The 16068-nt window shown below is 41.8% G+C and overlaps 1 protein-coding gene across 4 annotated transcripts in view; it reads right to left on the bottom strand.

Moving 5' to 3' along the window:
- Positions 1 to 16068, bottom strand: part of ANXA11 (annexin A11) — a 58009-nt gene that overhangs the window by 10599 nt on the left and 31342 nt on the right. The window contains exons 1-2 of one of the 4 annotated variants that reach the window (XR_010784039.1): positions 9009 to 9045; positions 589 to 649 (exon numbers count right to left, since the gene is read on the bottom strand). Coding sequence is in view for 3 of the 4 variants with exons in the window: in XM_066555089.1 (XP_066411186.1) it covers positions 589 to 649; positions 9009 to 9011 (64 nt within the window). In the remaining variant the exon portion in view is untranslated. Of the gene's footprint in view, positions 1 to 588; positions 650 to 9008; positions 9046 to 9359; positions 9427 to 16068 lie in introns of those variants that run through there. The other 3 variants (XM_066555090.1, XM_066555089.1, XM_066555091.1) reach the window with 3 other exon arrangements.

The following is a 16068-nucleotide window of genomic DNA, read 5'->3' as shown; positions in this document are numbered from 1 at the left end:
CCTGCCTGACGCCTCATTTCACCATACCTGCATGACTCCAGTCCTTTCTTTCTACCTTACAACAACACTAACAACTGTAAAGTTCAGCAGTGATAACCAAGCAGTGGTTGAGTATTTCATCAGCTTTATGTTATTATTAATTGCTACCCTTTCTAACAGCCCTCTCCCTTTTGTACACAACCACCTGCTTAAGAATAGTGAATTAAGGATAATTTCCTATTTCTTTGGGGGATATGGTTTGAAGCTCTATGAATGATTTCTCCCCATATTAATTTGTCTCACTACCCACCTTGAAGACTCAGTATCAACCAGACATTGATCCTTTTCATTTATTGGATTTGGTCAAGTTAAGACCATTTCCTAATGCTCTGTGCTTTATTTGAGAATGAAACTGGACATTACTATATGAGCACATGGCAGAACACACATATTAGACCAATCAGAATCCCCAGCCCAGATAAAACAGGATTTAACAAGCTTTGGGGAGCCAAGGAAACTCTCTGCAGTCTTGTTCTTCATCCATGCCATGTTTCCACTCCAGATAGGACCACCACTGCATTTAATGTTTACTTCATCTGAACAACTTACCTGGGGCAGCTGGTGGGTATCCACCCGCTGGGGGATAGCCTGGGTAACTCATTGCAAAGATCTGCAAAATACGTGTGATACAATTGTTTTCTGTAATGCTTCACTCATTAAACCACCTAACACTAAGAAGCAACATGTATGCAATAGCCAGTTACCAAAATTCAGACATAACCTGCACACTTTGTCCCAGTTTTTCCCTTAGAAACCTCTTCCCATTTCCTGACTAATAAACAGATAGCTAAGCAGTTGCAGTGTCACTCCTCATGCTATTTTTCTCATTTGTTGCAGTTGCTACTTATTGCTTGGTCTATTATGTTGTTAGGGATGTATTACTTGAACTTGCTTCCTTTACTATTAAAACCCCCAGAAGTTTCCAGCCTATAAAGAACTGTCTTACCAATGAAGAGTAGAAAATCATCTGACAAAAAAGCTACATCTTCAAGTGAGTAACTAAAAGAAGTTGTTAGAAGGCACCTAAATTCAAACATCTGCAGAAGTGCAAGGTCAGAGTAAGAAGCAGAAGGGATACACTTTCATGCTTACAGCAATGCCATAAAATATGAAGAGTTTACTGACAGGGTAAGATCACTAGAACAAATTGAGTCTCTCAAAATGGATAGTGCCTCTGTCAGCACAGAAGTGCACAAAGTCATTAGCTGTCCAAAATAGAAGTGGAGGTCAGAAACGAAGAACAGCTAAATGACGGACAAAATGAAAAAATGAAAACTGGCTTCCAGAATACAAGGGCCTTATTTTAAACAGAACAGCTACCAGGAAGAACGGTAAAAGTAACTATGAAGAAAAATATCTATAATGAGTGTTAACTTTTTGAAGGTTATTTTTAATGACAAGCCACATTCTATTTTTAGAATTGCTGTATGAATTATCCCATTTCCCCCCCCCCCCCCCTTTCCCCTAAAGCACTACCTTTCACACGTGGCATGTTTTGCTGTGTTTTGGGTTTCAGCTGTGGAATTTTGTTTTAGATTTGGTTTGAGTTGGCAGGAGTGCTGTTCTTGTGAAATTGTTTTCATTCTGCATGATCACATTAAGTTCCCTTTCTGGTTTGCATGGCTCTATTGCATAGCAACACTGAAATGGAGAAACACCTTTTTTGTGGTTTTATTTTTAATAAGGAAATAAAATGAAGAAATCTGCAATTTACTTAAAAACTGTTTGGACTTCATGCTGCAATACTCATTTAAATGTAAAGAGCGAGAAATGAACTAACAGAAACTGCAATGAACAGAGCACACTAAAAGCTATAACTCTACTTTACTTCTGCTCCAGTATGTGGCATCTAACAGAATCAATAAACATGTGAATGCAGCTTCTCAGCATTAGAAAAGCAATGCCTGCTCTTAGCCATGCAAAGACTGATCCCAAACTCACGAGGCTGAGAACCAAAAAGTAAAACACGTATTGTCCCTCTGCTGCTGGAAAACGAGCAGGCAGCTTCCTCCTTGCTGGCCCCACAATTGCCAGAGGCTGGAGCTGCCGAGCCCCGGGCCCACGCTGCCACCTCCGGGCAGGTACCCGAGCATGGCAGGGCAGAGGCCAGGAGAATAAAAATAACATTCCAAAAACTCAACAGAAGGCAGCCCGGCACACTTCAGAGCCTCTCGCATTCAGAAATGGGCTTTGCATAATAAAGCACGGAAAAATAAAAAAGAGCAATTATTACCACATCACTCAAAAAGCAACCAAAGAACCCCCACAATCTAGATTCTTAGCATGCATAATGGTGTACAACACCAAAATTAGTGTTATTTCCTCAGGTAAAATCATAATTATATTTTTACTTATTTTTTAGGTTTACATATAAATACAAAAAAGACAAGGTACTCAAAAAAATTGTGACATGCCTTTTTCAATAAAGCTTTAGATACAAATTTAAGGCAAAGAACCGTTTTCTGTGGTAGAGGGTGAGAAGCAATGGTACAGGTTTTGTTTTTCTTAGCAAGTCTGTTTGATTGCTTTTAATCCCATATAGAACACTCATTTCAAATTGGAAAAACCCCCGAGATTAAAAGAGCCTTTTGGTTATGAATGCTGAGGTTGAGGAAAAAAAACAGCCAACTTCAGCAACCTGAAAAAAAATGCTAGTTTCTATATAAAAATGTTCCACTTGCTTCTTTTGAACACTGTATTTATCCAGGGCTTTTCCAAGAGGAAATTTTCCCAGACTGGTTTGCTTCCAGGCAAACTAGAGCTGCAAACACACCGACTTCTCATGCTCAGAAACTTCCCTGATCACCACCTTTTCCACAGTGCCTTTGAGCCTCTGTTGGCCTATACTCTAAATTTAGAAATATTAACATAGAAAGTTACCTTTCCCAACCACTCCCTCAGCCCAGCCTCCATGTGATCTACTCTCATCTTCCACACTTTCTCCTGCTACATCCACAATATTTTACTAAAAATCTTCATGATGAGCAGCAGTTGCCTGCTGATAACAAAGGGGTGACACAGGCAAGGGAACAGAAGATATGGAAACCCACCCTGCTGTACAAACATTGCGTGGGAAGACACAGGAACAGCAAGGTCTCTGTTTGCTCAGTCAAAAAAAAAAAAAAAGTAGTGCATAAGACAAGGGAAAAATCCAAACAACCAAACCACACACGGAAAGAGGGAGTGCCTTGAAGAAAATAAAGAACAACTACTGTCAAGGTCCTCTCCCCATTCCCAGTATTCAATCCCAGAGGTCCACCTCAGAACTTTAAATAAAGACCTGAGGTTTTACTCCCACAGTGAACACTGCTATCATGCTTCACACTGCAAGCTATAAACCATTCAGGCTCTTGAGCATTTTTCTGCTGCTTGGCAAAGCTAAGAGGGAACAGACATGTTCATAAAAGATTAAATCTGTGACAGACTTTCAACAGCAATCTTGAAAATATGCCTCTGTAAGATACAGTACAGAAGGACTACAACTTGAAAAATTTATAACAAAACTACAAATTCCACAATGGCAGAAATAAAGAAGAAAACTTCAAGGCTGCCAGAAAAGTTCTGTTTCAAGGTGCAATACCAATAAACTCAGCCACTGCATTCACACCCATTCCTGGAATTTATTTAGTGGCTGCTATTCAGGCTCCAGCTATGCCATGGTACAATAACTTCAGAACAAAAAAGGATGAAAAATCATAACATTTATTAGTTCAAAATTATTTGTTTAATTATACCCATTTCACAGGGATCACCCAGTAAAGTTAAACCCTTGGCCTTGACTCCTCCACAAGGTTAATTACCAGGATATAGTAGACAAAGCAGCCTGAAGCTATAAATTACAGTACCTGCTCTGAGACTGATCCCTGATTGTGAAACCAGGAGAACAGAATTTACCACCTTACAATATGCTGTCATTTTTCATCAGATATGAGCTCAGGCATCCAGCACTGTGCTTTTCCAAGACAAGGACAAACCACAGTCAGCACTGAACCAGCTAACTGCTATTTACCAGCCTGAGCAAGATTTATCTTTGACTCATGCACTGCAGCATACAAGTTGTTCTCTCCTCTATCAGCTGTAATATTTTTCATCCTGATGGATAAATAGTCTGGCAATTTTGTTTTATCGTTAAGTCTTCTGTGTATGTGACTCCTGTCTAGCCTTCCTTTCACTATGAAAAAAACTAATTTAGTGGAATGGGTTTATCTTCCAACAAGGCTGAGTTCATGCCAGCCAACACTCAGGAAACCTCTTTTACACAGATCTTATCACTCATTGTTCACCTTTACAAACTTTTACTGGACTTCATCCAACAATGTATATTTAAGGAGTACTAACACATCATCTACTTCCTATAAAAAAAGCTTCCTTAACAAAAAGCCCAAACTAACTCACAGCTGTGAATAGATGGTGTAACAAAAACAAACTCATATATGAGGTTTTCCTAAAATCTATCCATTTGAATTGCTTGCTAGTATTATGACTCAGGAGCTCTGCCAGTTTTAGTGATCCTTCTCAATATCATAATCTATTTTATTACAGTAAATAATCTAGCATTTTGACCTGCTGGGGCAAGGGGGTGAGAAAGGTAGCACTTGCAAGCTTTAACCAAAATAGAACTGAAAACAGATGCCATGTCCAAGAAAGAAAAGCTGAATGGGAAGACACACCCATAAGCTACAACTGAGCTGTAAAAATATTACTAAGAACATTCCTGTAGCCTTTCCAGTGACAGAGCTCCTACTCAGGCCTTCAAAATCCAAAGAATTTAGTTGAGCTGCATGGACTTTCAAGATCTATATGCAGCAAAAACATGAGTTAATTCCAAGAGATCAGTTTCATTTTGGATCCCTACTCTGCCCTGATGCAAGTTCTTCTCTTTGTAGCACACTTCAACACTCTCTTTCAAATATATAAAATATACAGTCAAAACATTTATGACAATACAGATAGACACCTTCCAAACAACAAAACAAGCAAGAAAAAAACCCAACAAATTAAGGTTAACAGATGTTTGAAGAAGTAATGGAATGAGGCTGCTCTATTTCAAACTCATAACTTGTCACAGAAAATCATTTGCTGCAAAGAAAAAATAATACTATAAATAGTCTGAGCTATGTTCTCAACTGACTAATGCCTCAGGGATTTATACTCCTCTATTTTAAGTTCCCCCATGAAAGAATAAATTTTTACACCATTAGTGCAAGTCGGAATATGTAAATACCAATTACTCCATGAACTAGAACAATAGTGTAGTATTCAGCACCCTAAAATAATTACAAAAAAATATCTGGTTGTTCATTTCCCACCCCACGTTTTTAATTAGTTGCTGTGCCCGAGCCTGACGCGCAGAGCCAGGGCGTGGCCCAGAGGCACCAGGACCAGAAGGACACACGCGGTTTCCACCAGGCCTGCAGCTGTTCGGGCTGCAGAGGGGGACAGACTGACACCAGGCTGTGCAATGACAGCCCCCACAGCCGGGCACACCGGCAGGAGCTGCACGGACACACCCCACCTGCGGCAAATCCTCTCTGCCGACAGCCTCGGGACTCCCCAGATGGACACCACGAACAAAGACAGCCTTTTCTTACCAGTGCTGACTTTCACACTTCAGGCCAGGGAAGGCTTACACATTCAGCTGTCCAGCAACACTGGCGTGATTTCTACCCCTCAGTGAGCAAATGGACAAACCTTCATTCACTCCAGCCTATAAGCAATTATTCATTTTCTGCTGATTAATTCTTTCCAGGAACAGAATTATTCAAGAACCAACTTGGAGTAGTAAAATAGACAAGTATTTCCAAGCAACCATAAACAAGGAATGTGAAAAGAAAGCAAGACTATAGCCTTCAAACCTAGACTGCCCTTGAGATCAGCAAGCTTTAGTTCTCAAAGCGAACTACTGAGAAGTGTTTTTCCCCCAGAATCCTAACATTTCTAAGATGCATTTATTCTCCTAGCTAATAGAAAACCAAGTATTTTTAATACACTGCCAAGCATAGCAAACAACCAGTTATTGTGACTATAGATAAGTACACTGTTTACTAAATAAGTGCAAATTCACAAGCTTAAAGTTGTTATCTCTAGCCATAATAAAAGAAATATTCACCCTGTCTGCTTCAGGCAATGTAAGCACTTAATTCAGAGCAACTTACTAGGCCAAAGTCCAAAATTAGACATATTTTTCTAGCCAAGCCAGAGGTCTTTGGGGTGCAGGAATTAATTATAGAAAGTATCACTTCACATATATATTGACTATAGTAAAGTTTAGCACAATCAAGAGACCTTCAGAAGCATTAAAACTCATCTGGATCTTTGATATGGAACTGATGTATTTGACAGTTCTTAAGCTCACCAGAAGTTCTAAAAGCCTGAATTGGAAGCCCACCTCTCCTACTGGTGAAGAATTTCCTAATGCCCTCAAAAAAACCCTCCCCCCCCCATACTTTGCAGCAAAAGGGGAAAAAAAAACCAAAACCAACCAAAACCAAACAAAACAAGAATTCCAAAAGATTTTTAACCTTCCCTTACCAAGTAAGATAGCATGTTCTCTCTCAAGCAGACAGCACATAAGGCAAAAAAGGAGGCCACACCTGGCCACACTTGTTTCCCTTTCTTTGAAGATCTCAAACAAGACCATTGCTACCGACCAGAGGGCACAGTGACAGCGCACGGCACGGGGAACAGCCAGGCAGTGGAGCTGGGTGGGGCTGTGTTTGTTTTATTCAGGTACCACAATCTAACGACTGGCACTGGTCCACATTCAGCATCTGTCACTGCTGAACAGTATGGATATAACTGCACACAAACAAACAAAAAACTAGCTGCCAAGCAAGAATCACAGCAGAATGTGACAGAATTGTAACTTAGAAGGACACCACTGAGTCCCACAGCTCTGTCCCATAGCTGATTCCAGGTTTACCCCATTCAGGATCTAACTTCTTATCAAGATTGTCTAGTGAGTGCTGATAAAATCTGGAACAAGCACAGAGCAACAATAGAAGTAATACACAGTAAATACCTATTGCTGTTCTTAGGTTTGCTTATCTACTTTACATTCTTCCCAGCTTGGGGAACTGAGAAGGAAATTCAGCATTTATATCAACCACACCCACTTTCAACTAAACTGGCAAAAGTAAAGGGACAACTCAAGTTTCAAATAGGTCAAAGTGCTGCTCACGGAGGGGTAAACATGCAGCCTTTTCCTTTCCTTTAAAGTCTTTTGCTACCTTCAAAAGAAACTCAAAACAAAACACACTGCATACAGCTAACAAGTCCCTGTCCTTATTTCCAACAGTTTACATAAAACACTTGAAAAATACATACAATAAGAAACATGGTTCAAGGTAGCAAACATAAATGTATGAAATAAACAAAAGAAATTACATTGGTGCCATTACTTAGCTGAATATTTAATGTAATGGAAGCCTCCAAGCACAACTTGAAACTGACAGAGAAGTCTCTACAATTATTATATAGAGACTTGGCTAAAAATAAATGAAACTTGCAGTTTGTTCAAAAGCCCTACTATTTCTGTTGTCACAATTAAACCATCTGCTGTTTTCAATTACATCACTGCTTCAACTAGGTTTTTTTTATTGCTATCACAGATCTAGAATTAGGTTGGCTCTATCTTGGCCCTGATTAATGCAGGGCTATTGAACAGACCCTATATGGAAGCTCCATCTTCCAAAATTGCTAGAGGTCTAAGAAACAGCATCTCCCGTAATCTTCAAATCAGACAAACTTCTTGGCTTGACTTTTTATAGCAGATCAGGTTTTGTATTTTGTTATCTAACATTATGTCTTCACAATTCTGACTACATAAACATCCCCATGAAATACCTCCATCCCATTGCTGGTTTTGTTATATTTTTAGTGGCTTTTGACATTTCACAGAGTTCTCCATCTAACAATTCAAAACTTCTGGGGACTACAAATAATAAGTTCAAGAAGTGACAAATCACATGAATGAATGTGATGGCTACTCCAGAAATTTTAAGTACAGTTATTTTGGCCCCTGACCTTATACTAAGGTCAAGCAAGAGAAAGGAACAAAAATATCATAAATATTGTTGACATAAAATCACTAGGCACTCAGCAGAAATGTACTGGGGACAGGGTTACAGGCAAACACATAAGCAATACTCAGTTCAAGTTATCTGCTGCATCAGTGGGAGGAGAGTGGTCCACATGACTCTTACAGCAACTCAAAATACAGGAAATTATAGAAATAGCCAAGCTATGGGGAAAGCGTTCATACACTCAGGCTTTACAGCAACCATACACTTGCACTGGGTTTGTATTGTTTCTGACGTTACCCTGGGTGTTCCAGCAAAGCACTGACTCACTCCACAGAAAATAACTGTATGCTGGGGGAGGTATCAGGGAATAAACTCCCACTCCGATAGCAGCTGGGCTCTCAGGTGCATAACCCTCATAATCAGCTCCTTCATCAAAACACACCGCAGCAACACTTGTCCTCTCCCTGGCCAGTCTGCTTTCCCTGCACACCTTCTGTCCCCGTCCTAGGCTGAGATGCCTCCCATGCTTCTGCCACTCCCTTCAGAACGTTATTTCTCGACAGCTCCTCCTCAACAGGAAGAAGCTTCCAGGAACTACTCTAAATATATTTAAAAAGAAAAATATATTCCACAGAAGTACGCCCTTACTGCTCTTACAGAAGCACTCCCTTACAGAAACGGGATGGTGACAAGAAGGAACTGCTTTCCTGAATATGGAGGTATTTGTGCTGTGTTCTGTCACACATATAACTACAGCATAGCAAGAGTTTGAAGAGGTTCCGTTTTAAGACAACTAAAGTGGCTTGAAGACACTTAACAACACTTAAGTGTCTTAAAGACATTCGAAGTACATATGGTATAAGAAGAGACAAAGCATACTACGAACAGTTTAGACAAAGGGGCCTTCGGGGGGAGTAAAAAAGCACTGCGTAATGGCCAGCCTACCATCTTAGGCTGCTTTCTCGTGACAATTGTACACACCAAAACTATAAACTCAAGATAAACTAGGGACACCGGCAAAGGACCGAACTGCAACTACAACACCAAAACATGCCCTCTGCTCTGAAACCACATTTCCCCAGGAAGCAGGCGCTGCTTCCTCCCAGCGGCGGAGCTGCCGCAAGCCCCGAGCTCGCCCGGCCAGCCCTTGAGCCGCTGCCTGTCACCCGCGGGCTCCGGCCGCCCCAGGATCCCGTCCCGGCGAGGACACGGGCCCGGCCCACAGCCCCGGTCCGACCCTGCCGCGCTGGGCGGCCCCGGCCCCTCGCCCCCGTCCCGCCGTGGGGTCGCGCCTACCGAAGGTCCTGCGGAGCCCCTGCTACCACCGCCCGTCCCAGGTGCCGCCGGCGCTGCAGGGCGGTGCCGGGGAGCGGCAGGAGGAGGAGCCGCTGCGGCCTCGGCGCACTCCGCCCGCCCCGCCGCGGCCTCCGTGCGAGGGAGGGCCGGGGCAGGCCGGTGCAAAACCTGCCGGGGGCGGCGGGCCCGGGGCGGGGCGCAGTGAGCCCCGGGGCGGACACAGCCCCGCACCGGGCTGCACCGGCCGCGGGTGGAAACCGCACATGAGGTTTGAGCAAGAGGCGGCTCCAGCGAGAGGCCCATTGTATAAAAACAAACCCAGGGTAGCAAAGGTAACTCCGCCCGTCACGTGGGCAGCCCGGGCATTCTCCAGGAGCGCGGCGTCGCCCGAGGGACCGGGTGACCTGGACACGGCAAAACCAAATCCTGGTTCAAGTCAAGGTTGTAAACGTTCAGCACAACATCGGATTTAAACCCAAAACCACGCCTGACTGTTCTCATCAGGAAATTTCAGAAAACATACTTTCCAAACACGGTGGTACAGAAATCCCCCATTTTGTATAAAACATGCTTTTCCTTAAGTAAAATTCCACAAAAAATCAAGAGGAAGGAGACTGATCGTGTCGACCTTTTCTAGTACAAGCAGTAATAGTTAAAGGCTTCAATAAACTTTTTTTCCCCTACATGCATTCTTTAAAGATGAGTGAAGTTGCTCACATGGAAGCATTTAGAGAGACAAACCAAGATAATAAAAACGAAAAATAAAAAGGGCTAACATTTTCCAATTATATTTCTTTTGCCAAGACACTAATCAAAATAGCAAACACAGCATTATCTAACTGAATCACAGCATTATACAACTCGGGTGGAGAACCAACTTGATTTTGCAGCTGGGAATTTTGTGAACAGGGTCCAGAACCTCTTTTCCAACACTTGCTTCTCTGATATGTATGCTTTGTAACAGGCAATTTCATTTAGAATGAAACTAATTTGGGTAGATGTGTTCACACTTCTTAAAGCATCCTGTTCAACCACCAATAGCTTTCAGAGGAGGACCTGGGCTTTTTCTCCTCCGTACAACTTTCACATACCACAATGGCCAGTCATTGAAATACAACAGCTCTGATTGAACTAAAGAAAAGAAATTGCCATTTTTCCCTCTCCCTCATCAAAATTTTAATTGGTACTGTAGAGGCCAAGGCTGCACTCGTGGGAAACAGCTACGTTTAAAGTACTCTAAAGCAGGTGAATAGCTATATTTGAATATAAGAACATCTGTGGTGGTTTAACCCCAGCCAGCAGCCAAGCCCCACACAGCCTCTCTTCCTCCCTGGCCAGTAAGATCAGGGAGACAATGAGAAGTAAAAGCCAGAAAACTTGTGTGTTGAGATAAAGACAGTCTAATAGGAAAAGCAAAAGCCATGCACACAGGCAAAGAAAAAGGAACTAATTCTCCACTTCCCATGGGCAGGCAGATGTTCAATCATTTCCAGGACAACAAGACTCCACCACACATAACAGTTACTTGGAAAGATAAATGCCATCACTCCAAATGCCTCCCCTGCTTTCACAGACTGAGCACAATGTCATATGGGCTGGAATATCCCTTGGGGTCAGCTGGGGACAGCTGTGTCCCTGGCCGATTTGTTGTGCACCCCCAGACTCCTCGCTGGTGGGGTGAGAAGCAGAAAGGCCTCAGCTCTGTGCAAGCCCTGCTCAGCAATAACAAAAATATCTCTGTATTATCACCACTGTCTTCAACACAAATCCAAAACAGAGCCCCCCACTAGCCACTGTCAAGAAGATAAGCTGCATCTCAGTCAAAACCAGCACATTAGCTTATTGTGGTTTAGCACAAATTATAAATTATCTTGATATCTTAAGCTTCACTGATAAAGACATTTCTCATTAATAGGCAAAGCTAAACATCAACACAGGTTCTGATGCAGAGTGTATCCTGATGTTCACTATGCAGGCAGATGGAGAAATGAAGATGTGCCCAGAGCAGCTCAGGTGGAAAGGAGGCCAGGGATCTTTGTCCTCTGAGTCTGCTGCTATTGCTTCTCTTGGGAGTTAAGCTCCTCTCACCTGTGTCAGCCAAAAGGGGCCACATTAGCTCTAGCACAAGAGGTCTGTTAACCAGAGTAACTTTGAAAGAAGTTAGGAGCCATTCAGAGGAGCTGCTGCTCCCATCAGATGAGGACACAGCAACTTCTACAAAGCATTATTTCTTCTTCCAGCAGCATTTGGGAAAAAAACCCAAACTCATATTTCTACAACTTTAGTACTGCTATTTTTTCATGTAGAAAAGCCCTTTGAGTATCAATGCCTAGGCTGGAGGGGTGTATGAGGAAGCTTGTACTGCTGCAACCAGCCTGGTATTCATTCCAGACCAGGTTGTGCTCACTTTGAAGTCAATTGCAATCCTCCATGGGTTTAACCAAGGTCTAGATTTGGCTTACTTCTATGAATCCCTCTATTTATCCAGGCTCAGTAACTGGAATTCTCACACCTTTGATGCTCCATTCATAAACAGAAAACTGGACTAGCTGTGGCAGCATATGGAATATTCTTCTGACAAAGAAATCATTGTATGGAAACCTACTACCTGCCATTTTCAGACAGTCAGGGACTGCGACATTTGCTTAACATACTTTATTTCTGGAAATTTTTCCACAGGAATGATAACCTCTGAGCCCATGCTTTTTGGGACCTCTGGCTGGAGTAAAATCTTTCCTGCAAAAACTGCTACAGACAGCATATGTACTTGTCAGCATCTACTTAAAGTTCCAGGAGTTTTAATATCTTTTTATTTCCCAACCACTTGGCTTTTAATATTTAAGCTGGTATTTAACCAGGATAGAACCCCAAAGCACCATGTGCTGTGCAATTGAACAGAGGTTTACTTTTCCTCATATTAAAAAAACTGTCACTCTGTATTGGCATTTCAAACTAAATTAATACAGACAGTAATGCCATGGTCAGAAATTAAGCAGAAACTAGAATCCTTGGTGTTAGGATAGTGGGATTTGGCCTGTCATCTCAAGCATAGCCCCACTGCTTTCTGACATTGTGCTGATACTGACCCAGCACCAATTGAAACAGAGAAGCCTTTGTGGGAGAAACCACAGAACTCACAGGAGCATTTCCTGCAAGCACTGCATTTTCCTAGTGAACCTTTCAACCTTGCAAGCTCCAGCCTTGTACTTTTCCAAGTGGATTTGTGCCATTATAACACACAGACCAGAACTGAGTGGTGGAAACTAGTACAACAAAACATCCACACTCCTGATTTCACAGGTGCCATCTTCTTCATTTTACAGCATTTCATTTCTATCACTAAAATATTCCATTGTTGAAAACTCAAAAACCTTGGGTGTTTACACAGTAAAAGCCAGAAGAAAATACTAAAGAAAACAGAAAATCTTCAAGTGTTATAATGCTGTCTTTCAGACAGTCTAGGACCCTGGAGTACCAGTCAGTGTGAGGTACATTTTTGGGAGTTCTAGCCTGGAGCCCAAATGGTCCAGATTACCCCAGAGGTCAGGTTCAGATCTCTGAAGGTGCACATACATACAGCCTACATTCATTTTGAGCGCTAAGGAACTGATATACATCATCTGTAACTCATTCTCTTATGAGAAAAGATCTTCTCTCAGTCATGCTGAGTTGTAATTCACTTTTTTTACAGTCCTATTGGTTGATGGAGATTTTAGAAAGACATTTGCCTGAATCCTTTCACTCTGCTTTAGCCCCAAAAGACATTTATCTTCCCTCCTTGCTTTTTTACTGCTCCTGAGCATTCTGTAGATTTTATACTTACTTTTTTTGCACATGGTTTCTAACGCCATCAGTTTGCAACTCTTCTATGCACCTGTTTTCCTTCTTCATAACTGGGCCTTCAGTTAAACCAGATCCCTGCAAGACAATATCATGTATTTGGATTTGCCTCCCCTGCTTGTTCCTCCACAGGTTCTTTGTATATGCCAGCGTATCAGACTTGAAGATAACAAGCATTTGATGATAACAGCACTATCCTCAATCTGTGTTGCACTCCTGAGAAAATTTTACTGCTTAAAATCCATTGCTTGGAGGCAGGCTTAGCTGAAATGACCTCTGCACTCCAGCTTAGTTTCCTCAGTGCATTTTTGTTGCAACAGGAGACTGCAATGTTTAATGTCTGCTCTGCCACTAGTCTGGAATAAAGGTAATACAGCCTAGGGCTCGACTTGCTGTATGCTGAGGAATGCAACACTACAGCCATTTCATAGCTGGGCTAGAACTTGTGATGGACTGTACAAACTATGTTATCAAACTGCCTGAGACCTGGGTAGGTCTCTAGCATAAAATTTTTTTGTGAAATTATTTTCTTGCATTTTCCCCCAAACCATCATGCTGTGAGCTTTGATCTGTGAGGCTGTCAATCTGAGCATCTTCCATTGCTACTAAAAGCACTCAAATTAAGTTAAGAGTGAATTGGAGTGTTGAGCATGCATTTGTATGTAAACCATTACCTTTTATATGCAGAAGAATATAGCCTTGAAATAAACATTTTCATTAAGGAGTAACAGATGGAAGTGCTTTTGTTTCCATTTTGTATTAACAGAAACTTCTCATTAAACTCTTGAAATGTTACAGTTGGATAGCTCTGTGTTTTCCTGCTTGGTGGGCATAGCCCGGCTGACTTAGGTGGGCTGACACTTCACTACCTACACTCATAGAAGTCATGAGTTCACACCTTTACAGATCATATTTTCTACCATTTGTTTAGATTTTTTGCTTTGCATTGTGTCTTGTGTAAAATTGAATTCTGAACTCCAGTCAACATTTAACTCTAAATGAGTTAGCTAACTCTAACAGAGTTAGCCAACAGGAAGAGGAGCGCACAGAAACAGACTGAGCACACACTTCACTTACAGAGTTTAAGCTCCCAGTATGGGGAAATAAATATCTGCTAGTATTTTTAAGTACTGCTGAATGCAGTTCAATTGGTTGACTGGGAACCCCATCTGAATGCATTCTGGATGAGCCATTCATCCCTATGTGTCAGCTGTGGCAATTTGTAATGTCATTCTGAGCTGAGTGTGTCAGTACTGTAAATGACGTTTCAGCCACACAAAGTTTCTGGGTGGAACTTAATATGATGTAAACACAAATACCTACCTATTTTTCTCCTCCTCCAGGAAGTAGAGAGCAAAGCAACTTGGCCATTCAGCAGTATCAAAGAGTTTTCAAGCTATTAAGAGAAGTCATTACTGTAGTGTTAAGCAAAAAGTTTCATTAAAGAGTGATTTAACAATGATGATTAAACAGCTCCTAAACAATGACAACAAGGTGGTCAAACACTCTATTACTTACCACACTTCTAATAATTAAGCTAGCTTGTGTAGAGGATACTTTAGATTTAACATAAAGTGTCACTTAGCTTGCTGTAGATTCCAGATGCCAGGCAAGGGATCTCTTGGTCTTGAGGAGTGGCCTTGGGAGGTACCCCTGCTCAAGGGGACATCACCACTGTGCAGCCACTGCCACTGGCTCTGGGACTGTATCTGTATAGTGTAAAGTGATTGGCTTGTAGTCAAACTCCTCTCTGGTGGCAGCCACTGAAGTTTTAGATATGTCTGGTCTCAGTTCAGGCTGGTCCTGTTAATTCCCAGTAAGACCCAAATTCTTTAGGTGAAGAGATACAGCTTAGCATAATTTCTCAAGGTTTGCACAGCAGGGCTGGCTTCAGCCAAGCCCATTTGTTGGTGATGCCAACAAATGGTGTACCACTGACTCAAAGCAGGTGTGTCCATTACACCATAAAGTTTGAGAAAGGATTTGGGAAAGAAAGATCTCAATTCTTATACTCCTTCACCTCTGATGTAGCTGTTCATACTTCTGTCTCACAGCAATGTTTCTGTTGTACCTAATAGAAAAAGGTGGGATTTAGAGTCACTCACATTTAGAGTCCCTAAACTCCATTTAGCCTTGATTCTGGTTTGACACATTTTAGCTCCTCCCATCAGGTCATGAACCCACAGCTTTTTACCTTGACTGTCCTATTCACTAGAACTGAACCCTCTCATCTATCTTCTGTTCTGCTCTCCTCACCTTTAAATCCCAAGTCAGAATACACATAAGGAAGTATTCTTCTTTTCCTTCATCTGCTATATGTCCCTCTTTCATATTTGTGTGGTAATTCTGTGAACAAAGGAGTGCCTATGGCTTATATGTGTATTAAAATACATCAAAACAGTCACGGAGCTGAAAATAAGACTACTCAGTAAACATCAAGATCTGGGTAATTTTAGCTGACTATAGGCCTAGTATGTGACTTTAGCCTGTTCATTCTTCAAATTCCCTTCCTTAACACTGGAAATAAATACCATTAATCAATCCTCAGTGTGATGATAAAAACTAAGAGGGCTACATAAAGATAAATATCCTACATGTACAAGACTTCTTTGTAACTATTAGTCAGAATAGAAAGGTTTACTAATTCTCAAGACTACAAAAAATACAGTTCCAACTGTAGTTAAAAGTGTAGCTTTTCAGAGGTTCTGATCATCAATGCCTATGGGGGTCATCTGTGCACAGCAAGCTCTGAGGGGCTTCTTCACCTCACTAATGATATGGGTCAGCACTTCCTCAAACCATGCCTCCAGCTGCAGCAGCATCCTGCTGTGGCAAAACAGTTCTTTGGGACAGAACACTTGGAACACAA

Source organism: Molothrus aeneus, chromosome 8 (genome assembly GCF_037042795.1).
Source record: "Molothrus aeneus isolate 106 chromosome 8, BPBGC_Maene_1.0, whole genome shotgun sequence".
Taxonomy (NCBI): domain Eukaryota; kingdom Metazoa; phylum Chordata; class Aves; order Passeriformes; family Icteridae; genus Molothrus; species Molothrus aeneus.
Note: the sequence above shows the minus strand (reverse complement) of the source record. Positions and strands in the feature narration are given on the sequence as shown.